The sequence below is a fragment of the Nestor notabilis genome, unplaced genomic scaffold (genome assembly GCF_000696875.1).
Source record: "Nestor notabilis isolate BGI_N333 unplaced genomic scaffold, ASM69687v1 scaffold14199, whole genome shotgun sequence".
NCBI classification, from domain to species: Eukaryota; Metazoa; Chordata; class Aves; order Psittaciformes; family Psittacidae; genus Nestor; species Nestor notabilis.
This window is the reverse complement of record NW_009942528.1, coordinates 13904-40878: the sequence shown is the minus strand read 5'-3', so window position 1 is coordinate 40878 and position 26975 is coordinate 13904. Positions and strand designations below refer to the sequence as shown.

The window sequence follows — 26975 nt, the reverse complement described above, 5'->3', positions numbered from 1 at the left end:
AGGGAGCACAGGGATAACCAGCAGAGCCGGGGGGGGGACCCAAAGGCTCCTGGCAGCCGATGCCTCCAGTCCAAGCTCACAGCCTCGGTTGCCTCTGGACAAGCATCCTCCCTGCAGCTGATGCATGCAGAGAAACAGAGGCAGAGCACAGGTCAGAGCTTACTGAGCTCACCCCCTTTGGAGGTGAGCATCGCACAGGAGGGGTTCCACAACCTGGGTTTGCACAGCAGGAGACAGGCTGGCACCAGACTTGCCACCCCACAAGCTGTGGGCACCGCCAGGCTCCAGGAACTCCCTTGGTCCAGCATCTTTGGGCACCACTGACAGCTTCACCACACAGAGACAGGGAACTGCTCTAAACACAGGCAGGCTCCTCACTGCCCTGAGGTACAACCATACTTGCTGAGCACCATCGTTGGCCAGCCCTGCCCTGCTCTCCATCAGGCACGCCAGGCCACCTGTAAACCTCCCAGGCACCCCTCTGCAGGAGCCCCAAGCCCAGCCAGAACTCCTCAGACATCATCTGATCTACGGTGCCTGAAATCCCTGAGTACAGCGAAGCACACATGGGCAAACCCCACAGTCTACCCCCAGAGAGGCTGCGCATACCTGATACTCATGAGTCCCTACCCCAGGAGAGCCCAAGCACCTGCCCCTGAGGGAGCCAGGTATCTATCTGAGGGCATCAATAGCTCCCTGCTCCTGGCATATCTGAGATACTGACCACCAGCTCAAGGTCTGGTGTCCTCACATACCAGCCACCCTCTACCCCAGACACTTGTAAGACCTTCTTAAGCCTTGGCCATGCATCCTTTACATAGGGAGTACCTGTCACAAGTCTTCAGAGGCTGAAACTTGGTGTTTCCATGCAGGGGTGTGTCCCTCCAAGAGCCATTCCAGACACAAGCCATTCCTTGCCACCTACCCCAACTTGAGACACAACATAGCCTCCTGCCACTGCCTGGAACACATCGCTGCCCATAAGCAGCTACTGGCAGATCAAGGCTGGTGCTGATGAAAGGGTGGGCTGCTCATGAGCCTGAGACTACTCTGACTTGTTCACATCCCTTCTGGTTCACAGAAGTCCTCTCTATCTCCACTCAGGAGCTCACTCCACTGTACTGCTGACGAACAGCCCCACTGGCACGCCTCACCCCTGGGAAGAAGCAAACCAGAGCCGTTCGCACCATGCTGGGGGCTCTGCCCTCATCAGCACATCCCTCCTGCCACCAACCTGGGGTGCAGATGCCCCCCAGTCACAGCTTTCACACACAGGCAACCCTGGGGTGCGAGGAAGGTCTCTGCAGGCGAAGGCTCCACACAATGCCAGGAACAGTTGTCAAGGGTCACAAGTGAGAGATGGGCATGGGAGAAGGGGCAACTTCAGCAACAAACCAGTGCGTGAGCATATCTTGCCCTAACACAAGCCCCAGTGACTGTACCCCAGTCCTCAGCTCCTCGGGGAGCTGAGGCAGCCCAGTTTGTGCCCCTGGTTCCTGCGGAGGCTCTGGCACCCACACTGCTCCCGATGCTGGGAGCCACCTCCTGTGTCCTGTCCCCAGGCACACACGTAAGCTGTGATATCCTGGCAGCAGCCATAAGGACATACCTCAGCGCAGACCCCCTTCACAGCCTGCTCCGCTCAGGGGACTCTAATAAGGAGCAGAAAAAGGACGAGAGGGTCACATCATTGCACAGCCCCAGCCTCCACACCCACCCTCAGGATCCTCCTGGACCCTTCAGCCTCTGTCAGCCCTCCCCATCACCTTGCACCAAGCCCACAGCATCCCTCTAGTACCCGCTGAGTCCTGTGGCCCTGCTCCAGCCTCCTTGAGGCTGCTTGGCTGCCACTGCTGACCCTTTACTCGCTTCTCCAGCCTTACCCTAGCCTCCCTGGAGCCCACTGGCCCTTGCAGGACTCACATGGGAACCTGAAGCAAAGCTTGAAGCCACCCGGCTTGTGGCATCTTAAGCAGAGGGACCGGAGCTGTGCATCAAACAGCAACGTGCACACACACACACGGATACAGCCCAGCTGGTGCCACCAACGTGCTCATGCAACACAAACAGGCACACTCAGATGAATGCGTGTGCAGGGGACAGCAGAAGCAGCACAAGCATCACAGGTGACAAGATGCCCATGCAGGGCAGTGTGAGAGCAGAGCTTGCCAGTGCATGCTTTGGGGTTGTTCTCAGGGCTGGCCACAGACCAACTGTCCTATTTCCTATTAAAGTGCCTCATTTCTTTCTCCTTGCTACAGATAGAAAGCAAGAGACAAATCCAGAGTTACGACAGCTCAGTTTTCATCTCTGTGCAAATCAAAGCAGAGACTAGAGCTCACATCTTAGATGACCCACCAGGTCTTCCTCTCAGGACACTGGGTGCCATGGTGGACACTGATGTGGTCAGTTTGAGGTCATGTTATGCTGTCTTTCACTTCTATTCAAGAGGCAATACCACTGTCTCTGTCTCATCTGCTTTCCTACTAGACAAATGTCATGGCTCACAATCATTTCCACTTCCAGTCATGCCTTGGTCTGCACACTCCCAGGGTGGGGAGCAGATGAGTGCCGTCAGTTCTTGCTCTGACAGAAGGTGCTTTGCTGAGTCTATGGAGGGTAATTGCAGGACGGAAATAAAAGCTACCTCTCCAGGGAACAAAGCTATGGTGATTTCCTCGTGCCAATGGCAGCTTAGAAAGCACAGGATCAAGCAGGAACTCTGTGTTCAGGGTCTTTTATTCTGGTTTTCCCATTGTCTGTTTCTGGCACTAACATCCTTTTCCAGTGCTGTCCCTTTGCTTGCAGTGAGATGCTGGCATCAGAGTTCTGCTGCTAAAGGAGCATATTATGTGCCATGAACACAACCAGCTCTGCTTCAAGAGCCCGGGAACAGGGCAGGGTGTCATTCCTGAATAGCTGTGATTTGGAGCAAGCAGCAAGCATGGCCCTACAGCCTAATTCTCAGCACATGCTGGTGGTGGTTCAGAGACTTGCTGTGCCACTGCAGGCAAGCAGAAATCCTTCTTTGGGGGTGGAAATTTTGCCCACAAAGTAATGATTCTGGATGGCCCGCAGTGTGGCGAAGAGGCAGACCCTAAACCTCACCTTGGGGTCAAGGTGCTCACTTCACCTTACAAAGGATATTTGGGACTTTGGTTCCTTCCTCCACCCCAGGAACTGACAAAGTTCCCAGGTGATGAAGAGGATGGCCATGCCCTCTCCAGCATCTCATTCCTCCACAGCATCCTGGCCATGCAAAGTAAAAGCTATGTCTGTGCCCCCTCCTTCAGAGGGCCGGCCCACCCTGTTATTGCCATTTCCATGCCAGAAGGCTCTACTTCACAGCCAGGAGGGCTGTGTGATTGGTTGGGTATTCACAGTCCTCACAGTCTTCTAGCTCCCCGCTTCCTACAGCTTTGCATTCCTCTGGTATCCTCATTAGCCCCCTCCAGGCTTCTCTGCCTCAGCACATTGCATAGGAATGAATCTGGGGCAGTAGAAGTCACATCCCTTTGAGTTTTCCAGATGAAAGGGGGGCTAGGTTTGGGGTTCACTCCATGGTGCATTCGGAGAGGCACTCTGGGCTCCTGTTCTGGCTGGAGGAGGGGGAGCTCTGTCAAGCTGTGGCCCTGCTCTGGATGCTGGTGTGGCTGTTCTCATCTCCAGACATTCAGGGCACCTCTGCAGTTTGTGAAGGAGACAGTGCCAGGCTCTCTCCTCTGGGAAGAGGCACATATTGGTGCCACTGCTAATTATTCCTCTCTATATAAACCCATGCAGGGCAGGGACACATCCTGTTGCAGCCACTTGCAAGGGCTCCTGTAATAGTAGCAGCTCTTAGTGGGGGATTTTAACAGTGCACTGTCAGACAGGAGACAAAAGCAGGCAGCCTCATTCAGCAGCCACTTCCATCTCCTGCAGTGGATATGCTGAGGTTCACTCACCCACTGCAAGCCAGGTAGCTTCAAACAGAGGCTGAGAGCCAACCTCAACTGCTTATTTTGCCACCATCTGCAACATCCGCAGTCTGGTTTGGTTCTCCCTGTCTTCCCTCTGTGTCAGACATCAGCACTGTATGTGCAGTGTGCAGGGATGATGCAGCACAGGAGGCCAGATCTTGCAGGTGAGAAGACATGGTGGAGCAGCTCTGGGAGGGAAGACAGTGGGACTGCAGGGATGTAGCACAGCAGAGCATGGCAGAGGGTGCAGAGAAGCCCAGAAGGGAGGAGAGAAGCACAGCATGCTAGGAGTGACTGGAGAGGTTCAGTGGTACAGAAAAATGGGGAATATGATAGTGTAGGAGGCAAAGCAGGATGCTTTCCTGAAGCATTAGATCAGAAAGAGTCATCTTCCCTACCTGGTGGCACGAAGAACATCGGCCACTGTTTTCAACCCTGTTCAGAGCCCAAAAGCAGTGGAGCCCTGGTCAGGGGGCAGAGGGGCGGAGCAATGCCCCAGGCTGCAAACTGAGGGCTGGGGTGCAAGGTACTTCCTTCACAGTGGGTGTCTTTTAGCCAGGGAACGATGCAGTTTCCAGTACAAGCAGCTTTACCACCTCCATTGCCTTGGTGTGGACACCTGGAAACACCCTTTCTCCCACACTGAGCCCTCAGGGCTCTGCAGACCACTCTTGGGACATACCTTACACAGTGACCTCCCACAACTTCCCATCCCAGCAGCACTGCCCTCCCTGCCTGCCCCTTCAGTATCTATGCAATGGGAACAGCCTCTGCAATGCTGCTCTTTCCAATGGCTATTCCCACCACACAGCACCTGAGCATAGGCACCATTCCCCTACTTCACTATAGCTTACTGGTGCCATTCTCCTGCACCATCACTCCCTCCAGGTACCATCGGAGTGCTCACACCTACAGGTACTACTGCCTACAGCGCTGTTCCCCACAGGCACCATTCCCTACCGCGGTACTGCTGACAGGTACCATTCTCCCATGCGACTGTTCTCTATAGGTACCACTCCCCTACAGCGCGACTACCTACAGGTACCATTCCCCTGCAGCGCTGTTCTCTGAACGTACTGTGCCCCATGGCGCGGTTCCGAAGGTGCCACTCTCCCATGGCGCTGCTCTCTACAGGTGCCATTCCCCGCAGCGCCATTCCTGGGAAGCACCATTCCCCCACAGCACTGCTGCCTCCAGGTACTGGTCCCCCATGGTGCCACGTCCTCCAGGTGCCATGTTCTGTGTTGCTGCTCCCTCCAGGTATTGCCTCCTCCCCGCTGCTGTCTTCCCTCCAGGCGTTGCTGTTCTAATGGTGCCATTTCCTCCAGGTACCATGTTTTACAGTGCTGTTCCCTCCAGATACCACCCTCCTGTGGTGCTGCTTCCTCCAGGCGCCAGAGCTTCGTGGTCTGCTCCCACTTCACTACACCCCAACAGTAGAACAATGTGGATAGTGTGCTCCAACATCCTGGTTTCTTATCCCAGCAGCCCAAGTGCTATTCTATTCCATTCTTTTCCATTCTACTCCATTCCATTCCATTCTATCCTATCCTAATTCCACTCCTTTCTATCCTATCCTGATTATATTCTATCATAGCCTAGTCTATTCTATTCTGTTCCATTCCACTCCATTCCATTCTGCTCCATTTCATTCTACCCTATCGTATTCTGTTTTATCCTATTCTGTTCTATTTTTCATGTCTTTGCTTCCCAGCACTGCCTTGCACTATCCCACCCCTTGACTTAACCCTCTCCATATTCTTCCCTTCCAGCGGCAGCATGCCTGACCTAGTAGCCTGGAGAAGCCCCCCATGTTGGCAGCAAGAGATGCTCAACAGTTCATCTCTACCTGGCCAGCCCAGCGTGAGCTTCCCTTGGTATACAGGAGCTAGGTGGCTCCTTCACAACACAGCTTCCCCTTGCAAGGCCATTTGGGAGAGGGGAGCTGTGCTGTAGGTAGCTGTGGAGCTATGATCTCCTCTGCAAAGCCCAGACACAAGGTTTCCCCTTCAAGGCCCCCAGAAGAGGTGGACATGGCCAGTGTATTATTCCCAGCAGGGAATGCCCACCCTCCAGACACAGAGGACTGAAGCAGCAAGCTCTCCTGCAGCTCCTCAGTCTGTCGCCTCTCTGGCCCCTGACTCCCACACCCCATGTGGACGTGACCAGAGCTCTCTACCTCCAGAGCAGCACAAGCACCACACCAATTTCACTTTCCAGGCCTTGGGGAAGGCTGCTGGACCACTGCCCGTTTCCACAGCAATGCTCCAGAGATCAATGAGTACAGCAATATCAGAAGCTGAAAGCACAAGCAGAGAGCTCCCTGCAGTCCACGTCAGCCCCTATTTTTCCTAGACTGAGCTAACATCATCCCTACAACACCCAGGCAGACGGTTTGCAGGACCATTCCTAGCACTACAACACCCAGACAGACGGCTTTGGGGACCAATTCTAGCACTACAACACCCAGACAGATGGCTTTCCAAACTTAACACCATCCACTACAGCACACAGACAGATGGCTTCTGGTATCTGAAACCGACCTGACACTGCCCATAGAGGTGGTTACTGCAGTTCAATGCCACACCTAAAGCTCTCAGAGCAATAATAAGCAACACCCACTCTTACAATAAATACTGAGAAAGATCCTCAGGCTGCTGCCAGCACAGAGATTGGTTTCTCCTAGGCACAAAAATCAAGAGATATAATGTGCACAGCCGTCTCCCACAGACCCTACAGCACTGAGCATCTATCCCTTCATGCTAAACAGTATCCAAACACCAGTACCAACAGCTTGCTCCAAAGTTAATGGCCTGTCCGCCCCCAGATGCATGCACGGACCAAACCACAGCCCCTGGAGTATATTACAACAGCACACACTAACTGCAGCTCCGGAGCAAGCGACTTCCCAGATCCTGCCAAGGGGATCACAGCAGAACTGGCATGTAATGACTGTGGACAGATCACCCGCCAGCCTCAGCATCATCAGCACAGGTAGCACTAAACCATTGTCAGCAGTGGGAGTCTGAACCCTGGCTCCCACAGGACATGTTCTTCCCTTGCCTGCCACAGCTGGAGCTGGAGGGACCACCTATTACTCCCATTATCCCTGCAAACTGCACGCAGCCGGGAAGCATGGGTATCCCATGGCCACATCACCACAGCAATAGGAGGTAATCCCAGCACCTAAACAGATGGCTTTGGACACTGACCATGTTCCTGCATGGACCACACAGGGCTCAGCAATAGACTATGGCACCCACAGGACACCCAAAAGCACCATCTGCCCCCCAGCTTCACTGCAACCCCTGCAGTACCCAGTGAGACAAATTCAATCCCCCTATAACAGACTTTGTGCTGTGTGGTGCCACTTATATGATCTCCCACCCCATCACAGTGGGGCTTCAACCTTTACTGGGCTATAAAAAGCAGAATTATTACATTAAATTACTGAATAATTGTGTTAAGAACTAGCTTAATAGAATTAGAGGGTTCAAAGGTTGGGAAATGCCAAAATTAGGATTGTCCATGAAGTCTTAATTCACTTCAGGAAGGTCTGCTTCGTGATGCAGAACAAAACTGTGCTCCCCAGGGTTCTTTTGTACCTCCAAGGGAGAGAACAGAACCACCTGGGAGATATCCCAGGGTTTTTGGGAAGAAAAGGTTTTGCTTCACCCCCAGGCTGTAGGAATTGGGGAAGGTACAACAAATGGGTCAAAAGATCACAGAAAATTACTGCTCTAAAGCTGGGACTGGAGGATGGGGATTGCTTTACTCTGCAGGGAAAACCCAGCAATTTCCATTCCTACCTCCTTTTGGAAATGAAATACCAGGACAGATTTCACTGCCACGTTTCAAAATATTTGGTAAGTGGTGTATGGCCACTGAGAAACTGTGTCCTTGCAGTTCAAGTTTGCCAGAACTTCAAGCAACTGAAACCCAAGTCAGGTAACGAGCATCACTGGGCAATTTAACCTGCCAGAGGGGAGACTGAGATGAGGTCTTGGGCAGAAGCTCTTCCCTGTGAGGGTGCTGAGGCACTGGCACAGGGTGCCCAGAGAAGCTGTGGCTGCCCCATCCCTGGCAGTGTTCAAGGCCAGGTTGGACACAGGGGCTTGGAGCAACCTGCTCTAGTGGAAGGTGTCCCTGCCCGTGGCAGGGGTTGGAACTGGATGAGCTTTAAGGTCCTTTCAACCCAAACCAGGCTGGGATTCTGTGATTCTATGATCGTCTTCACCCACGTTGTATAAAACACAGTAACAAGCCTAGCTCCGAAATGAAATCCTGGTTCCTATAATATCCAAACACTATCCTCTGGTCAAGGAAAAGCTTCTCAAGACACCTACAGACAACAGCTGTTCAACAGATAACCACCAGACAGGTCAAGGAGTCACGCAATAACCAAACTATCTTCCCAGTCTCATTACCTGCTCCTGCAATATCCAGCCCAGGTGAGTAACAACTCCTGTAGCAGCTTCAGGAGTGCATAAAGGTCTTGACAAGAAGCGGTGGGCAGCAGAGCAGCCTCCCTTTTTCCCCTCTGCCCAAGGCGGAGGGGCAGGGGAGCACAAGGCTCTGCTGGCTTTTGAGTGCTTTCTGAAGGCTGATGACGGTTATGTAAATGGGCAGAGGAACACCAGCTGCCATCCCCTGGGGCTGTCAGCTCATGCATGCCTTGTATTTACCCAAATACCGACACAATTGCTCCTTCCACGTTCCCACCTTGTCTCCTGAGCACAGGAATCCTCCCAGTGGGGGTCCCAGGCTGGGTCTGTGGTGCTGACCCATCCCCCTGTCCAGCCAGGGGCTCCCCAGGGACACAAGGCTGCAAGGCCCAGAGCCTCCTGATGCTGCTGGATGATGGGAGGGAGGAAACCACAAGGCGCCAGGCCACCAGGACCAGGAGCAGTGATCCCCGTGCCAGTGAGAGCTCTGGCTACCCACCGACCCATAACTGAGGTGCCCTTGCTCAGCCCTCCAATGTGAAGCAATGCACTCTCCAGCCAGGGTCTGCTGTGTCTGGGTGACCAGCAGCAATATGGCCCTTGTGGCACAAGGTCCTGGGGAGCTCCTGGTCCATATTATTATGGGTTGCTGAAACACAGTGGTCCTCTTACCCCTCTTCCCCACTCAGTGCATCACTGAGACATATAATGGCCTCTGGAGGGGACTGGAGATCTGTCCCATGGCTCCTACAGGACTGTGCCCTGTGGTCCCGCCATGGTTCCAGAGGCTGGGGACACTCTCTAGGTGCTGGGGACACTCCATCTGCTTGCACTGAAAGCCTCGGGACAGCAACCCAACCACCCCAAGCTGCCAGGCAGAGGACATGTTAAAGCAGCAAACGGTCTTACAGGAGGAACCTGAGCAGCTAATCCTTGATCTCTACCTTTGTGCCTGAGCCTGTGTAAAGCAGGGGCTTCATCCTCTCTGTCCTAGCCCCTGTCTTGCAGAGATGGGGCTGAGGGAGAGCACACAGGGAGGTCTCCTCCAGCCTACACCCCACGGTGTGAATCACAGCCCCCATGCGTGGGGCTGGGTGCAGCATCCTGGCTCTGCCACAGCATATGGCTCCAGCCAGCCTCGCTCCAAGGGTTAATCTTCCTCTCCAGAGCTCCTCAAAGCCAATTAGAAAGAGCCTGGGCAAGTGTGGCAGCACACAGCCACCCCGCACTTATCTCCCCACTTCCGGGGCTCTGCCCTTATCATTTAATTAAAGCTGCAGTGCGCTTCCCTGCCTGGCAGCAGCTCATCAGGGAGCGCACTGGAGCTTGAGGCGGCGCCTTTGCCCGTTCACCACGGAAGAAGCAGGACAAAGGCAGGGAACATACCCCAGGAAGGACAATAAAAGGGAGAAGAAGACAGAGTCCCTTTGTGCTGGCAGCAACTTGTGACGGGGCTTGGAGCAACCTGCTCTCATGGAATGTGCCCCTGCCCATGGCAGGGCTTGGAACTGGAGGAGCTTTAAGGTCCCTTCAACCCAAACCAGTCTGCGATTCCATGTCAGAGCGGGCAGGGAGGGACTAAGCCTCATCCCCAGTGCCAGCCACGATGCTCTTCGTGGGGATGCAGGGTCCTCCCAGCCTTACATGGACCTCTGGGATGTGAGCCTGGAGGTCTGACAGTAAGCTGACCCCACCACAGGCAGGATAGGAGGCACTACAGCCCAGCTCCATCTGCCAGCAGGAGCAGGACCCTGGACTCCCCACCCCAAAGCAGCTCTCTCAGAAAGGCACGCTTGGTTGCACCCTGACACCAGACCCCATGCATGCTGCATGCCCCAGCAGCAGAGCAAGCCACACTCAGCCCTCCCACAGGCAAGAAACAACCCGTGCCATGCAGCAACTCAGCACCCCAAAGAGAACTGGGGACCCCAGTGTACTGGGGAAGGGGCATGTGCAGGAGGGATGTCATCAAACAGCAGCAGCTGCAGCACCAGGTCTGCAAGGGAGGGCTGGGATACATAAACCCTGAGAGCTGCTGCTGTTTGAAGGCCACACAACAGTGCGTGGGAGCAGCTACACAGGGCTGCGTGCTGGGACTCAGGCATTTCGGGGCATGCAACCCCCAACTGATGCTGACAGCTTCCGTGCCAAATTCCACACCTCTCTTCCAAAGCATGGTTAAGCTAATGGGTCTTGAAAAGAACTCCTTATAATCAGTTTGTTAGCAGGGCTGAGCCAGCATGTCTTGTTCTCAAGAAACAGCTGGAATACCCCGCTAAAACTTCAGAACACAAGAAAAAGGAATCGACCCGAGGGAAACTCAGCATGGAAAATTCAAGCCTTAGTGTTGGAAATCTGCTGAAGTGATAAGCAATCAAAAACAAGGCTGTATAATACCAAATGCCAAGCAGCCTGAGGCTGTACAGTCTATATAATGATCCTCATTGCAGGTTCCTAAAGCTGCTGGGAAGGTGCAGCCTGCTTGCGAGATGTATGTGTGTGCATGGCATGTTCCAAGAGTGAGGAATGGAGCCATTCAGCCTTATGCCAACACTGTGCAGCCCTTCCACTGCTCCTGGAAGGGGTGGTCCCCTCCCATCATTGCTATTCCTCAAGCCTCCCAGTTTCCTAATCATGAGCAAGAACTAATACACAATATTTTAACTTATTGTTTAAATTAATTTTTATCAAGAACAGTCTTGTCACCTCCAGGCTTGTAGCCACATATGCAACCTTGGAGCACATGACAAGGTGCCCCAATTCATGTGCAAGGGGGACTTAGGAGCACTGCTCTGGTTTTATGAGCACTCTATGTTTGCTCCTTGGTGGCTGCCTTTCATTGTAAGCTTGTATTAAAGCTCTTGTGTCAAGGAGAAAAGCACTGGCGTACGCATGTCTGCCTTTGAACAAAACCATTGTTAAGCTCCATCAACAATTTAATAATCTTTCTCTAGCAGGACAATGAATCAGGGGAAATTATTCTTGCAGGGGGGCCAGTAGCCACACAGCAAAGTGCTGCTCGAGGCCTTTGAAGTCACATAGGTGTTTAACTGACAAAAGAAATCACAACTTTATGAAAAGGGCTTGCCTTCAACAAGGAGAACTGGAAACAAAGGAAACCGAGACCACTCAGAGGGAAGCAGAGCAAGGAAGGAAGAGCCTTTGGAAGAGAGTCAAGCCAAACCCCAAAGAAACTGGGAGAGGAAATAACAGTATGGATTTGCATGCATACGCTTTGTTTTCTTTCCACAGATCTTTCCTGGGCTGCTTAAGAGTAAAGTGAGCACATTCACTTGTCGTTTCAGCTTTTTTGCAGTCTGTTCTGATTTTGGAAACATGCTGGCTGGCTCAACCATGATGCACACACTGAGGAGGAAGAGGCATGATCCTTGCCAGAATTTGTGGTGGATATTTGAAGGAACAGCGGATGGGCATTAAATCCAGAACTGATGCTCTCGGGCTTGAGGAGGAAATGGCACGCATAGACCTGGGTACCACACCCAGCCACAGAGAACCACATGCAGGTGAAATCCAACCAGCAGTTTTGTGAGCATCAGACCAGGGGTATGGTCATGAACATCTGGAGGAATTGCCCAACAGCAAATGAGGGTGTTTGACTGCTTGAAGAGCCCACACAGAAGAGCCTGAACCTCTGAACTACCCAGCCCACTTCTCTGCAGTGAAGACACATGCCACAAACCCAGCTGAACATGCACATTATTGATGCCTCAAACACCCACAGCCTCAGAGGTTGAAAATCTGCAGTGGAAACTAAATAGGGAGGGATTCTGTGGCTGTCATATGGTGGGAGCAGCCTATGCACTGGTCACAACCTCCTGTGGTGCAGCCACAATATGTGCAAAGAAATCAACCCAGGTAGTCAAAGTTTCTGAATTGAAGCACTTGCCACCTTGCTGGCATAAATCCCCCACTGGGGCATTGAAAGGGTCTGCAGTGGTGATGGCCACAGCGGGACAGAAGTCACCTCCTCAAGTAAAAATAGGAGGTATCAAAATGCAAATGCAGATTGCTAAAGGTAGAGCTCAGAGCAGACAGGAGGATATCAGTGGACTGATGCAAATAGGGAGGTTTAGGAATGAGGCAGACTGGTTATGGTTTGTTTGGGAAGATCCAGGGAAAAAGCCCAGCTCCCGATAAATACTGCTCTGCCGTATGTTTGTTATTAGGATGGCAGGAAGGTGCTCTTGTGGGAGAGCGGGTAAAAGAAAGATAATCGCTTCCGATAGGGAATATCAACCCCCAGCTACCCCTGAGTGCTGCAGTTTAAACACTGCTGGAGGTGAGATGCAATAAAGTTTGCACCACTCGAGGGAGACCTGCCAGAGGCAGTCCTAAAGGCGCAGGATGAATAAAACATGCTTGAAGGAATGAGCAAGGATCAAACCTACTGCCTAACATCCTGGCAGGACAAGGGGGATACATCATCGCCTTGCGTTGGCAAAGGGGATTTGCCAGCTCTGTCACCTCCAAAGCACAGCACAAGGGAACAGCAGGATGATCACAAGAAGGTTTTGATTTCATGGTGCAGCAGAGATGTCTGAAAACTTCCAGAATCAGTCCAAGGGCATAATTTTTACAGATTATTTGTCAAAAGGGAGAGGATGGTAATAGCAGGTTTGCTCCTTATGCACAGTCCATAGCAACAGATGTGTGTAGCACTGAGCAAAACAGCAGTGTACCTGTTTGAAAAAGCAGCTCAGAACTGGACAGGTAGATAGCTCAAAAGGATCTGTGATTTGAGAGGTCTAGGATCAGCAATTGACCTTTTGAAGGAAGCCATTAATCATCATTAAGGAGGTTTATGTCCCGAGGGCCCAAAGGCAAAGCAACATGAGTCTTGTGTCTTCTGATGTGGGTTAGCAAAGAGAAAACACGGCTTAGAGATGAAAAATAGAATGTGTGTGGCCAACGGGGTTTACCTGCAGCAGGGAACTGCCTGAGCATGGGAAGGGTTCAGGATATGGCTGCTGATAGGGGGAACAATAACATGAAAGCAGCACTGGTTTCAGGAAAGGCAAGATATTTGCCTTCTCTCCCTGATTTATCTGCATCTCTGTGGGTGCCCCTTCCTCTGTGGCTAATAAGCAGCAAGACGCTAGACACAGAATACACAATTCCTTTTGCTTTTATTAATTTTCTTTCTAGATATAATAAGTCTTGCTTTTGTCAAGATCCCTGTTGTCTGGGTAATTTCATCTAGAGATCCTCAAGGAACAGAGATCTCCATATCACTCCAAGTTTAATATCTTGGTTTTAGCTGGCATATTTTCAAGCAATAACTTATACAGCCGAAGAAGAAGAAAAAAGATTACTTATGTCTAATTGGCATTATACTAATTACCAGCAAAATACATCAGGCAAATATCACATCTACTCACTCCCTGTCATTTTACACTCTCTACTCCATCTCCTCCTTCCTCGCCAGCTATAAACCAACACAACATGCTGTTCTGACACATCCCTGAACAAAGATCAAATCCTAACCCTTTCCTCCTTTCTCTTGCTGCCTCCTTGGTTTTTCCCTTCCAAGCAAGGTTGTTCTAAAACAGACACAGACATACAATGGATTGAGAACTGTTTGGTTTATGAATTTGTGCCCACCCTTCTCTTCTCTGCCGGATCCCCTCCCCAGCCTCTCCCAGTGTTTCTTGTACAGATGGTTTATGGCCATCCCTGTAAGAACATTTAACCTTTAATATCTGAGTAGGTATATGAACACAGATAGACTAAACCAGAGGCACACGTCCTCTGACACATGGGCCACCAGAGCTGATTTATTCCTGACTCATGGCATTTTCGCCAGTTTACCCTAAAAGATTTCAAAAGTGAAACAAGTTAAACCTGATAATGCCAGTCTTATGTTGGAGCAAGGGTCCTGAGTGCAAATCTAAGCATCTCCAAGACCCACCAGGAGCACTGTCCTCATCATCCATCTTATTTTAAGGCTTTTGCCTGAATCAGAGGACCTCTCTACCAGACGAGCCCTTGTGCAGTTTGGGGGTGAGCACTGTGTGTGGAGCAACCCTTCCCAATTGGCAGGATGGATGGCGCAACATTGACTGAGAGTTTAGCCAAGTAGATATGAGATGTGCTGGGGTGGTTGGCCTCAAAGCCCAAGAATAAGATCTGGCTTGTTTTTAGTGATATGGCGATAGAAGCAGCACCCATGTAGGACTCGGTATCCATCAGACCCGGGGCAGTCCTATTCTCCCATCAGGGAGGTGCAGCCCTCCTTTCCCACAAGGAGCGAGGCTGAAGCCCCCCACAGAGATCATCTGGGTCCAACCACACTGCCCAGGGAAGAAGCAGTTCACCACCATGTGGCTTCCCTCCACTGCTATTGTGTCAGCACTGGCCCTGCATGGTTGCATCAGCTCACATGAAATGAGCCCTGGTTCCTGCAGGGGAACCTCAGCTCTCTGAAAGGCGGACGCAGGGGCTGATATGGTTAGATAAGCTCTGAGTCAAAGCAGCCTATCCTTGGTATCTCTCGCCAGATGCCATGACTAATGTTAGATTTATGGAGTGTCCTCTCAGCAAGTAAAGCAAGGAGCTAGCGTTACAGCACTTACTGGAGGCGACTTCAAATCAGGATGGATGAGAGCTTGTGGGAAGGAGACAGAGAGAGAGATTCATTAATAGTGAGAGCACAAAGGATGAAATCCTGGGGAAGAGTGAACAACTGAGATTGACATTTGACCTCACATTGATTTCACTGAGGACAGGAATGAATCCCTTATCGTCTCTTTCATGCCTACGAGAGGGATTTTCCACCTGAGGGATCTACACCTGACCAATCCTTCAAACTGAGGCACATGCTATTTCTATGAGAAAGAAAATGCAGTGTGGAGTCCTCGAGAAGCTCAAATGGGTGACTTCATAAGCTTCTCTAGCATTAAGTTTAAATCCCACACTAATGCAGGTCCCTTTACATGGGAAGAGGTACTGCCAAGCAGGAAGGTTTATAGAGACATTCAGGAGCATTCAGAGGCAGATAAAGGCAAAATAATTGACTTAGATCACACAGGAGCTGGAAATGGCATGTCAAATTACTTCAAAAGGAGCTTTCTAAGGAAGCAGGTCTTTGAAAACAACAAATAGTCTGGGGCTGCTGAGAGATCCTAGTTGTCTGTTGCTTTTACACTTAGTCACTGTTTCTGGTTTAGATGTATTCTAAACCTCACCTGGCTGTTTGGTGCCCTTCTGCTTTCTGCAAGTTCAGCTCTCTGTGGAGCCACAGGTTAGGAAAATTGCTCTGACTTGAGAGTAATATAACAAAAAAAAAAGAGTGATCCAGCAAAACTTCAGCCTGATCAGCTCCCCAGTCCAGTTCACCATGCAGCCAAACTGCTGTGCTGGCTCAACAGGGCACATGGCACAGGGACAGAGATGAGCAAACCAGGACACAGCGGAGGGGAGCTGCCTATTCTGGCACTCTTGCTAACAAAATACACAGGGTGCTGGCTGTGGTTAACTGGTTCATCAACAGAAATGCTCATAATTCAGCTGCTGGCTCTCCCTCATGGATGTCCTGTTCCAGTGAGACATACCGGCTGCTCGAGGAAGCTGTGGCTGCCCCATCCCTGGCAGTGTTCAAGGCCAGGTTGGACACGGGGACTTGGAGCAACCTGCTCTAGTGGAAGCTGTCACTGCCCATGGCAAGGGGTTGGAACTGGATGAGCGTTAAGGTCCTTCCCGACCCAAACCATTCCTTGATTCTATGGTTCTATGTCACACATGCAGTTGCTCCGGAGAATCTGTCCAAGGGCAGGACACTAGGTTCAAAGCCCTGTTTAAATGCAGATTTTAAAATGATATAGAAAACATTTCTATACAAAACCAAACACAACAGAAGAGTCTGAGGGAGCTTCATTCAACCCCTCATTCTGATGAAATGTCCTCCCTGGAGAGCAACAGGGTATAAATGAAAAAGGGACCCACCCTCTCGTTCCTGTTGCAGACCTAATTCTGAAAGCTTCTTCCTGTAACACACTTTAGCAAACTTGAGTTGAACCCATGAATAGTTTGAGGATGACATAAACCACTCTTTGGAAAACAGACTTTGTAATAGAAGGGGTGTTTAGATTTGGTCTGGATAAGAATGAACATTTGCATGGGCATTTGCAACCACTGCCAGGCAAAAGAGAAAACCCTCATCCTGTGTAGGCTGAGTGGCAGTAAACTGTATCTCACCTTGCAGCCACCTTGTGAAGGTGAAGGGTTCCCTGTTTCAACATCACCAGGGCTGCTGGAGTGTGTGTTCTGCCAGGTTAATGCTACAACCCAGCCCCAAGTCTGCTGAGATGGAATGGTGGTGGAAAATGTTCCCGCCCTGGACTGGAGAATGTACATGGCACTGCTTGGTCTCCCTGCTCTGGAAAACTGGGAAATCCTTCTTTTCCTCGGACAATAGAAGTTGTCTTCCCTGCATAAACTCATTTATAGTTCTTAGATAAAAATAACATGCTCCCATCTGTTTGCAGTTGGTTCCTATATGGAAAGACTCAGAGTTTGCTGTGGAGCTGACCAAGCCTAGTGAACAGGGAAACATGGCTCCAAAAAGCAAGGTGGGTTTTGGGCTGGCTTTCAGCACATTCTCCAAGCCTGAGGTCTCTGCAGTATCATGCATTAAATCAGAAAGTTTAGAGCAGGGTCACCTCCCTGAGATGTGCACTCATATAAATGGAAGAAAGAATAAAGATGAAGAATAATGTCAGGATTTTCTCCATCTGGTATGTTCAGCGCAGGGAGAATGTGAAGGACACAGAAGAAGGGAGACGACATTCACTAATTTCCGTCATCTTGCCACAGACAGCAAGAGGGAATGGAAGATGTCACAGCCCAGCCTGGGATCACAAGGAATAGTGGAAAACTCAAAACCTCCCATCTCAAATGCAGGAGGCACACATACAGCCACAGGGATGTATATATTCTATAAAAGAAGGCACCTTCCTACTGAAATATGAAGCTTTTTGTCTCTCAGGCACTGACTGAGAACTGCTGTGCTGCCTAGATTTTCCGTAATCACATAATGTGACCACAGTTCAGGGACAGAAAGGGTGAAAAAAGTAATCAGAACTCAACAGGGAAACTTGGTTCCTTCAAAGAGCTCCTCCAGAGATGTCCAGGATCTGACAATGCTCTTTGGAGAACCTGAGGACAATCTTACACGTGCACTACCGCATAATCCTGTGACACACGAAAGACATTGTCAAATAAATTATTAAAGCTATTTTGGACAATGTCTGAAGCAAGTAGCATCCTTCTTAGAAGGTCTTGAGAGGATTAAAGGCATTCTCTGTAGCTAGTAGCAATGAGGTTGGTATTCAGTCTGGGGAACAGAAACCAGCTGTACCCTGTTTACTCTGGGCTCCTCAGTGCAACTAAGGTGAGGAAGGTGACCTGGCTGACGTGGCATCCCACAACTGCTCTGACCCAATGGCTCTGTCGTAACAGAGAGTTTACCCAGGTACGGGTGCTGGAAAACATGGAAAAGAAGAGAATGAGGGTGAGAACAAGTTTGCAGTCACAGCTCAACAGAAACGGCGTGTTGAAATCGCGATGGTGTAATCCATGACCATTTGCAATCTGTTGGATGTTGCCTCTCCCGATGAAAATCTTTCCCCACATCTCTCTCCAAGAGTGCTTAGGAGAATCAGAAGCTGTCTTTGGGGACGAACCAACATTAAGTGAAGAAAGAAAAGAAGCTCACAATTTCTTATGAAGAAATGCAGATGCCTGCAGAGCTGAAGATCACTGAGGAACCCAGATGTAACTTGCAGATGCAGACAAGATGCAGGAGATGGTCACAGGCAGGATATGTATCCTGAACAAGGGCAGGACTCGGAAACTACTAGTAAAGACAAAACTTTACAATAAGTAATTCCAGCCCTGATGTCAACAGCCACTGTTAAAAAGGATCAGTTAAAAAGAATCCCAGTGTTTCAGCTAGAGAGGAATCCAAGCACCAGTCAGACCCAAGCCAACAGCCCTTAGATGTGTGACCTGCTGGTTCTCAGTCAGAAAGGGGACACAGTGCCAGCCAGAGACCATCTTTCTTTGTTCCACAGACAGCACTATTTGTCTTACCCTCTGCCATACCCTCAGTGTTCTCCTAAAAGGTGTGAGATCTTTCGTTAAGAGCCATGTACCAGAAAACCTATCTGGGCTCACAGCATTTAACCAGGACACAGCACAGAGCTTGCTTGAATCCCACAGCCCAGACAGAAACCCAGTCAAAAGCATTCCTCAGTGCTCTGCAACAAAGCAAAAGTGCTGCAGGGTATGTTTGAAAACAAATCTGCAGACTGAACATGTGCCTGGAACACTTTCTGCAAGACAAAAGGGACATTTACAGATAATGCAGAAAAAAGAATAGGTTTTAAGATCCAGAGACTTCACTCTGCCAGAGAAGGAGAGAGACAGTCATTTTTTTTGGTCCCATCTGCTGGCTGGAAGGAACTGAACAACAACAGCAGTGAGAACCTTAAAAAGAAGCTCATGACTGGACTGACATGAAGCAGAAGACAGGAGGTAGTGGCTGCCCAGTGCTACAAATCCATCCCATCACCATGAGCAGTGGGAAGGGACCGTTGGCTTGGGACTCCTCTTCTGAGCCACCCACCTTCTCAAGGTGCTGTGATATTGCAGGGGGCGCACACAGTGCCGTGCTAGGCAGCAGCAGCTCTGTTTGCATGTGATGGACACACATGCCTGTTGTGAGGCTACGAAATGAGCACTAGCAGTCACATTATCTCTGTGCCTGGTGCTGCTACGGATGCCACTGAGTGCTGCTGAGAGCTGTGGGCTATCATCTGGACACATCCGCACCGCTGAAAGGTTGTTGGCAAATTGGCCATCACGCAGTGAAAAAACGATATGAAGGAAGGGAAGATTTGAACTATAATCAGAAGCGTAGCAAAGGGGAGCAGGAGGAAAATATCTCCCCAGGCTGCCTTTGCAAGGGTTGCCAAAAAGCAGGACACACATCCAAGACGTGCCAGATGTTGCTGCTGCCCAGGAATGGGGCTGCAGGTCTGTGGTGGCGTCATGAGCAGATGGCAATGGCTGGGAGGAGTGCAGGAAAAGGTGGGAGGGAAGGAAGAGAGATCAGCTGCCAAAATATCTTGCCTTGGCTCTGCTCACAGTAAGGGACTTGACTCAGTTTTTGAGCGTATCAAAGAGAACTTTAAATGTTGACTTGCTCACATGTGATCTGCAAGTACGCATCAAGTGAGGTGTCTCCTAATGTTGTAGGATTCAATAGAATAAAATGGGAGCTAGAGCAGCTTAAGCAGAATTCATGTGTAGGCTTCTGAAACTGGGGGCAGAGAGGAAGTGCCACTGGAAAGGATCACTTGCCACCATTTGCCATCAAAATGGGACCTTCCCAAAAAAGTGCTCCCACTCAGCCATGGTGAGATGAAGAAATCACAGGATGGAATATTATGGCTTGTGTCACACAGGGGTTAGACAAGCTGCTCCTTCTGGCTTTACATCAATCTACCAATCTTTCTTGAAACAAACAACAATCTGGACTGAGAGGGTTTAATGAAGTCCAGCAGTCAAACCCTGGCAATGGTATCTCAATACCTTTGCTCAAGCTGTGCTGAGGTGTACAAAGGAGGTAGGAAACCATCAGAAAAAGACTGGTCTTGACAGAAAAGCCTATGGCTATGAACCAGGCGAGAGGGTTTTACATCTAGCTCTGCCACAGAGTCCCAAAGCCATACTGCTCATGCCTCGTATGCCAGAGGCAGCTGATGCAGCCTTGGCTTTGCCATCTAGAGCAGTTGGAGACCTGCCTCATGGCTCGGGAGCACGGGGATGCTGCAGGCCCTCATCCGGGGGTCACCCAATGCTAGCAGACAGCTTAGAAATGTAGATTATGATTTTCTGTTTCATTCCCCACCTAGGGTGGAATCTCTTCCCTGGAAGGGGAGCTGCGAGGATAAACTCATTAACATCTGTGAAGTACAGATACTACTGCACTAAGTGCATCGTGAAAGCTCAGGAGATGATTGTTAATTACATATTCAGTGCAGGATTGTGATGGCATGCATTAAAAATGGCATGGGGTGCCCACTTTAAATAATGGAGATAAAGCAGTTTAAACATTTGGCCCTGTTCTGTGGGCTGAATTCAGAAATATTTCATGCGATACATCATCAGGTACCTCTGTACCACACAGGGACAGAGTGAAACAGCCTTGATGTAATGGTTCCTAAATTGCACATATTTGGCCCTGTAATCTTCCTAAATTCTCTCCATCGTCAGTGGAGGGAGACTGGCACTTTCATCATCCAAGCTCTGCATGCATTATGGCAGGGCAGATCCTCTGCAGAGCAGAATCACTCCCAGGCTCCTTCCAACTAAAGCAAATCTGTGATACAGGGGGAGCAGATGTCTTTAGCGAAAGCAAAGGGTGGCCAAGTGGGAGACTAAGCTCAGTTCCCAGCTCAGTGTACCCCACAGAAGCGGGTAACAGCACGGCAAAATGTTGGGGAGGAAACAGTGGGCAGCTAGGTAAAATACCAGGGATGACAAATGCCTGGGACGAGTGAGGAGCTGGCACATCAGTGCCAAGATACTGGAGAAGTCTTCATCAGAAACATCATAATTCCTCCTGAAAAGGACCTGGCTCAGCCCCTGCAATACAGCGTTTTACTGCAGTCTGCACAGTCAAAAGTGTCCAAAAAAGGAGGACACTGATATGTGTGTTAATCAAGTGAAGAACCATCTACAAAGAAAAGGCATGGATCTGTCTTCCAGTTGAAGAGCTATAAATAGCCTTGCATACTTGCTTATCAGATTGGTTCGGCTGCAGGGATAATCTCAGGGAGAAAGCAATGGAAGCCCTGTTATGTTGGATATTTATAACTAGATGAAAGCCTAGAAAATGCACAGTCGTGTCAGTCTTGCGCTCGTGCCGCGAGATTGGGTGTGTGGGATCCAACACATCTCTTCAGTTTAATATAAGGTCAAAGATGGTTTAGTCTTCCCAGATTCACAAAACCCACTATCTGATCTCTTTGAGGGGCTGGTGCTGCTTCAGAAGCCCAGACAAGGGCATGGTGAGACAGTCCCCTAAAAGGTCATGATGGTCCCATATCACTGGGGACTCTTTGCAGGAAGCAACACATGACCCTTCTCTGGACAAACAAGGGGGAGATGTCTTCTTTGCACCAGGGAGATGTCTGATGTTCCACATCTCGGGCAGGCAGCCCAGGAGAAACCTACTCTGATGAACAGATCTAACATGACCAGTACCTCCTAATCTCCAAATCACCTGGCCTGGTGCCTACTTAATGGATCACGATGCTGACCCCAGCCCTTAAGGTTCGTTGAACTGCCTTTGCCAGATTATCTGCAGGGCACCAGGACCAACTAGGGTTAATGCTGGTGGATTCCCCAGAGCCTTGGCCTGCTATGGCCTCTGCACTGATCCTGGTTTATACAGGTCAGAATGGCTGCTGGAGGCACTGGAGCCTGACTTCCTAACACTGCCATGTGAAGGGAGCTGAGCCAGGACAGGCTGGGGGATGGAGAGCAGGACGGGGTTACAGTCATCCCCTGGGAGCCCCTGCACACACTGTATCACATGTGGATTTATTCGTGGATGGGTGTGTGGTGTTTTCTGTCCTCCTGGGTGTGAACATACACAGGATGTCATGTGCAAATAGAGGGAGCTGCCTAATTTATAGGGCAGGTTGGGTTTTGTGATGCTGTGGGCAGGAAACCATGCCTGGGTTCTCCATTGCCAAGAGCCCCTGCTCCAGGCAGTGTCCCCCAGCTTTCCTTGGGTCTGCTCATCTCCAATGGGCAGACAGTGAACATTCTAAGCACTACGGGCAGCCCTCTCTGCCCTCCATCTCCTGCCACAGATCTTCCAGGTCCTGTTCTCTCTCATAGAATCAGGGAATGGTTTGGGTTGAAGGGAGAAAGCTCATCCAGTTCCAACCACTGCCATGGGCAGGGACACCTTCCACTAGAGCAGGTTGCTCCAAACCCCGTCCACCCTGGCTTCTCCTCTTTCTACTTTTAGCCCTGCTCCTCCCTCGTCATCTCTGAGTTGCCTGTCACCTTTAGGGGCTCAAACTTTCCTCTTCCAGGTCCATTGTCACCACTGCCCCTCTATATCCTTCAGCACAGCCATGTGGCATCTCCTTGCCCACATGCCCTTCAAGCCCCCCTTGCAGGTACGTGCTGGTACTCTAGGGCACTTGGGAAGTCCATTACTGTTGTCCTGTGCCAGGACTCCAGGAACCTCTTCATACTGCTCTTCCCAGTTGACTGGCTGGTACTTTTGGGAAGAAAGTGATGTGCACGACACTCCTAGACAGGAGGATGCTTCATATTGCAAGAGCAATACGGATTTGAGAACCCTGCCAGACCTGGCACCACCATGCCTTGCTTCAATGGTTGTAGCATAGCAAACTCCAGTGTTACTCCAGGAACTAACCTGGAAGAAGGAAGAGACATTCCGCTAGACCTTCAAGACAACAGATTACCCTAGGCCCCATGTATTCCTTGACAGGGAGACCCAGCAGGTTTTCAGCTCCCCAGACACACTCTCAGTCCTTTTCACACCACATACAGATCTGTCCCAAAGTCAAGGATGCTCCCAGAAGTAGGAGGAAACTTCAGGAGAACACTCTGCATGTCCTCTTTTTCCCTATCAGAGGTTTCTCTGAACTTGCCAGCCCCACTGCAACCTCCCCTTGGTACAAGAGCACAGAAGGCAGCAGGTAAAGGAAAGTAGATGTTATGTGCACAGCCAGAGCCAAATCCAAGGAAGCAACTTAAGCTGGCCAGAGAAGATAGCTTGGGGAGTGGGCTCATTGGGGGTAGTCAGGCAGGCAGCACAGAGGCAGCACGAGGAGCAGAACTGGGGTTGAAGCTGTGCCAGGGCAGGGGGAAGCCAGCTCTCCCACGGTGAGGCTGCAGACACCCCTGGTGGGGTCCTCAGGTGAAGGTGGCGCCGAGCAGGAGGTCCCAATGAAGTCAGGACACTGCTCTCAGGTTTGCCACCACCACACTCCCTGATCCTCCGCTCCATGTAACTCCTCACCCCAGCCTGTGCCACTAAGATGTCCCACTCTGTTCCCCAGGAAACTCCACAGCTCTAGCACCCACCACAGCACGGAGAGCTGCATCACACCCCGACCACCCCTGCCCTGCCATGGGGGCACCCATGGGACCATCTGACTGTGGCACACAAGCTCACCATCAGCTGGGCTACAACCCCCTCCACATGCTTCTTGTGCTGCCACCTCGGACCATCCTATTGGGCCCCCTGTCTACACCATTCCAAACCCCTCTGCCTCTTGCCAAACCCACCTTCCTCCTCATCTTCCCACTCCCACATCTCCTTGCCCCCCCCAGGCCTCCTCTCCCTCACCCGCCTCTCCTCTCCTCACCCTGTCCTTGCTGCTCTCTTGTTTTGAGCCTCACCTCTTCTCCAGTCTCCCAGTCCCACATGGCAAGCCTGTCCCATCCGAGCTCCTCGCCCCATCCCACCCGCACCAGGGGAGGTGCAGCACTGGGGATGGAGAGCCCTGGCGCAGGGTCCCTGGGATGGGGCAGGCACGCGTGCGGCAAGCACATACCATTCTCGGGGTGCTCCATCTCCCCGATGCTGCCATCGGGCGTGGTGCGCTCGTAGTGGTCCTCAGGCAAGGCCAGCGGCCCAATGCGGGGCCCTGACGATGATTTGCTGCTCGGGGTCTCTGACTCCTCCAGCCCGCTGTCGTAGTAGCTGTGCTGGGAGGGATCCTGCAGGTCCTGAGCCTGGCTGGCTGCAGAGAACGTCACTCGGCGATGAGGTAACTGGGAGAGAAAGAAAAGCTGTTGTATCACCCATCCAGCAGATGAAGGCAAAGAGGAGGGCCAGGTTCGATGAGGCAGAGTGCTCCTGTCCAGTGCTCCCAACACCAGCAGGGTCCATCACCAGCCCCACACAGCCACATGCGTGGGGCTCCACCCCAGGCAGGAGCACCCCATCAGACGCCAGCCCATGTAGGGAGCACACCTTGCACGGTCCCTGCACTCCCCTGATCCAGCAGCTCCTGCTCCAGCCTCCTCTTCCACCTAGAGACAATCCTGGGCAGATGCCCTATCCCACCATGGATAAGCTCCTGTAAGGTGCCCCATTAGCACAGCATCCTGAATCATTAGCACCCACCCTACCCTTCCTCTGGGGTCTCCAGACTACATGCACCCCAGGGGCCCTCAGAGACCCACCCGCTGAGCCCACCTAAAAGCCTCTCTGATGGGATCATTGCCCAGCACAGAGCCACGGTGGTGCCATCCTGCACCTTCCAGCCTCTGACCTGACACTATCTCTCATCCCAAGAGATTCTCCATCAAGGGTCATCACCACTTCTTTTGTCTGCTTGTTAAACATTTCAATGACCCTGCTTTACACTTTCTCTCCCAAGCGTTGCCTCATGCTTGGGAGGAGCTCCCTGCAAGCAGCCAGTAAGCTACACCATTATCCTCCTCCAAACCCTTCCATAAAATCCTTCTTTGTGGTGATTACTGAGGAGTGGAAGGGGTAGCACGAGTTCATAGGGCAAGAGCAGGATGAGGCGTGCAGAGAATGAAAAACAAACACTAAGAGAGAGAGAAAAGACACAAAATCGCCCATAAACACAGGAGAGAGCCCAAGAAAGGAGTGATTTGATGGGGATCTGAAGGCGATCAGGATAGACAGGAACCAACACACCAATTAGGCTGATGTCTTTACTACAACTGAGTGGCAATCAGGCATCCCACACAGGTACCACCAACAAGGAAAGGAAAGGAATTGAGCCTAACGGAGGGAAGGAACACACATGGAGCATTTAGATGAGCTAGCTGCTTTTTAGGTTGGTTGGACCTGATTAAATTCACCCCAGATGCTTAGAGACCTGATTTAAGTCACTTCAGAGGTGTTACGGCTTTTTTTGGCTTTTTTTTTTTTTTTTTTTTGCCTTTTATACTTTTTAAAAAGAATTTGTAGAGAATCAGGGAGCTTCCAGAAGCCTGGAAGTGATCTAAAATAGCACCTGTCTTTAAAGAGGAGAAAAAAGAAGAGCTGGAGAATTACAAAGCAGTTAGCTTAATTTCAGTTCCTGGAAAAATACTGAAACAGATAAAAGAACTCTTTGTAAGTACCTACAAGATAACAAGAAAATGAGTAACAGCCACTGTAGGTTTGTCACAAACAAACATGTCAAGCCATTGAACTTCTCCCTTTGAAAAGACATCAGGCCTCATGGATGGAGGAGCAGTAAATGTTATGTCTTGACTTTAGGAAGTTTTTTGACACTGTTTTAGACGATGTTCTCCTAAGTAATGCAGGGAAAACAAGTGTAGGTGCAGCATAGTACTTCTGTGCTTGGGTAATATAGTACAATTCACTGCAGGGTGGATGGGAGGCATTCAGAAAGTTGGAGTCAGAAAGTAATTACTGCAGACAGGCCTTTCAGCTGGGACGATGCATCAAATGAAACTCTTCGGGTTGTGCCCTGAGTCCCTCCAGCCCATACTTTCATTAACTGCTTGGCTGGCAGATGTGGAATAGATCTGTCACATCTGCACACCGTACAAGCAGCGGGCTGGCTGAGGAACTGGGGGTTACCACAGATCCTGGGTTGATGATCCGTCAACGTGTCAATCTCACACCAACAAATGCATCTACATTGGGATGTGCAAACAGGATCTTTTGTCTTGGAGTCACGCAGGGATGTGTCTGCTCTGCAGGGCTCAAGCAGGGCTGCAGAGGTACAGCTGTGTCCAGGCTGGGCACTGCTTTTGAGAACATGTGCACCAGGGGAATAGAAACAAGTAATAGTAACAAGACTGAGGAACATGGTCTGGGGAGGAGAGAGCTAAGGGTGGCAAAGACACAGCACTCTTGAAGCTCATAATCATAAAAGCCTTCTGCAAAGAGAAAGCTGCTGCTTTTGGCCACGGGCAGACAGGAAGGAATGGCCTTCACTTGCAGCAGCAAAGACTAAGGTTAGCTGCTAAAGAAGAAAATACAGTGGTAGGTTTAGCTTAGATTGCCAATAGGTTGTCAAAGCAGAAATGCTATCTTCACAAAGGGATAGGCAAGCACCTCCCAGGAGGTCTGTGTGTACAGCTCTGGAGGACATCAGGTCAGGGCAGTCCTGCCCACTGCAGATCTGCATGCAGATGACCCTCCTGAGGACATCCTTCCTCTGTAGGCTCTGCAGCTGTGGAAAGCCTTGCAAAAGCCTTCAATGCACAGACCTCACTACCCAACACAGAATCATAGAATAGTTTGGGTTGGAAGGCACCTTGAAAGCCCATCTAATTCTAACCCTTCTGCAATGAGCAGGGACATCTTCAACTAGATCAGGTTGCCCAGAAGGACATCCAGCCTCGTCTTGAATGTCTCCAGGGGTGGGGCATCCACCTGGAAACCTGTGGTTTACCACCCTCATTGTAAAGGATTTCTTCCTCAATGTCACCATGCCAGGCAATGCTGTCACACTGCTTCTTCCTGCACGCTGACTGCCTGGCTGAGACTGCTTTCCTC

The 26975-nt window shown here is 50.7% G+C and overlaps 1 protein-coding gene across 1 annotated transcript in view; it reads right to left on the bottom strand.

Moving 5' to 3' along the window:
- The window catches only part of LOC104411111 (protocadherin-9-like), a gene marked incomplete at its 5' end in the record, with an annotated part of 25022 nt that extends 766 nt beyond the window's left edge, over window positions 1-24256 (bottom strand). Inside the window, one exon of the mRNA XM_010021454.1 lies at window positions 24037-24256. Coding sequence (XP_010019756.1) covers window positions 24037-24256 — 220 coding nt within the window. The remainder of the gene's footprint in view (window positions 1-24036) is intronic.
- Between the last annotated feature and the right edge of the window lie 2719 nt (window positions 24257-26975).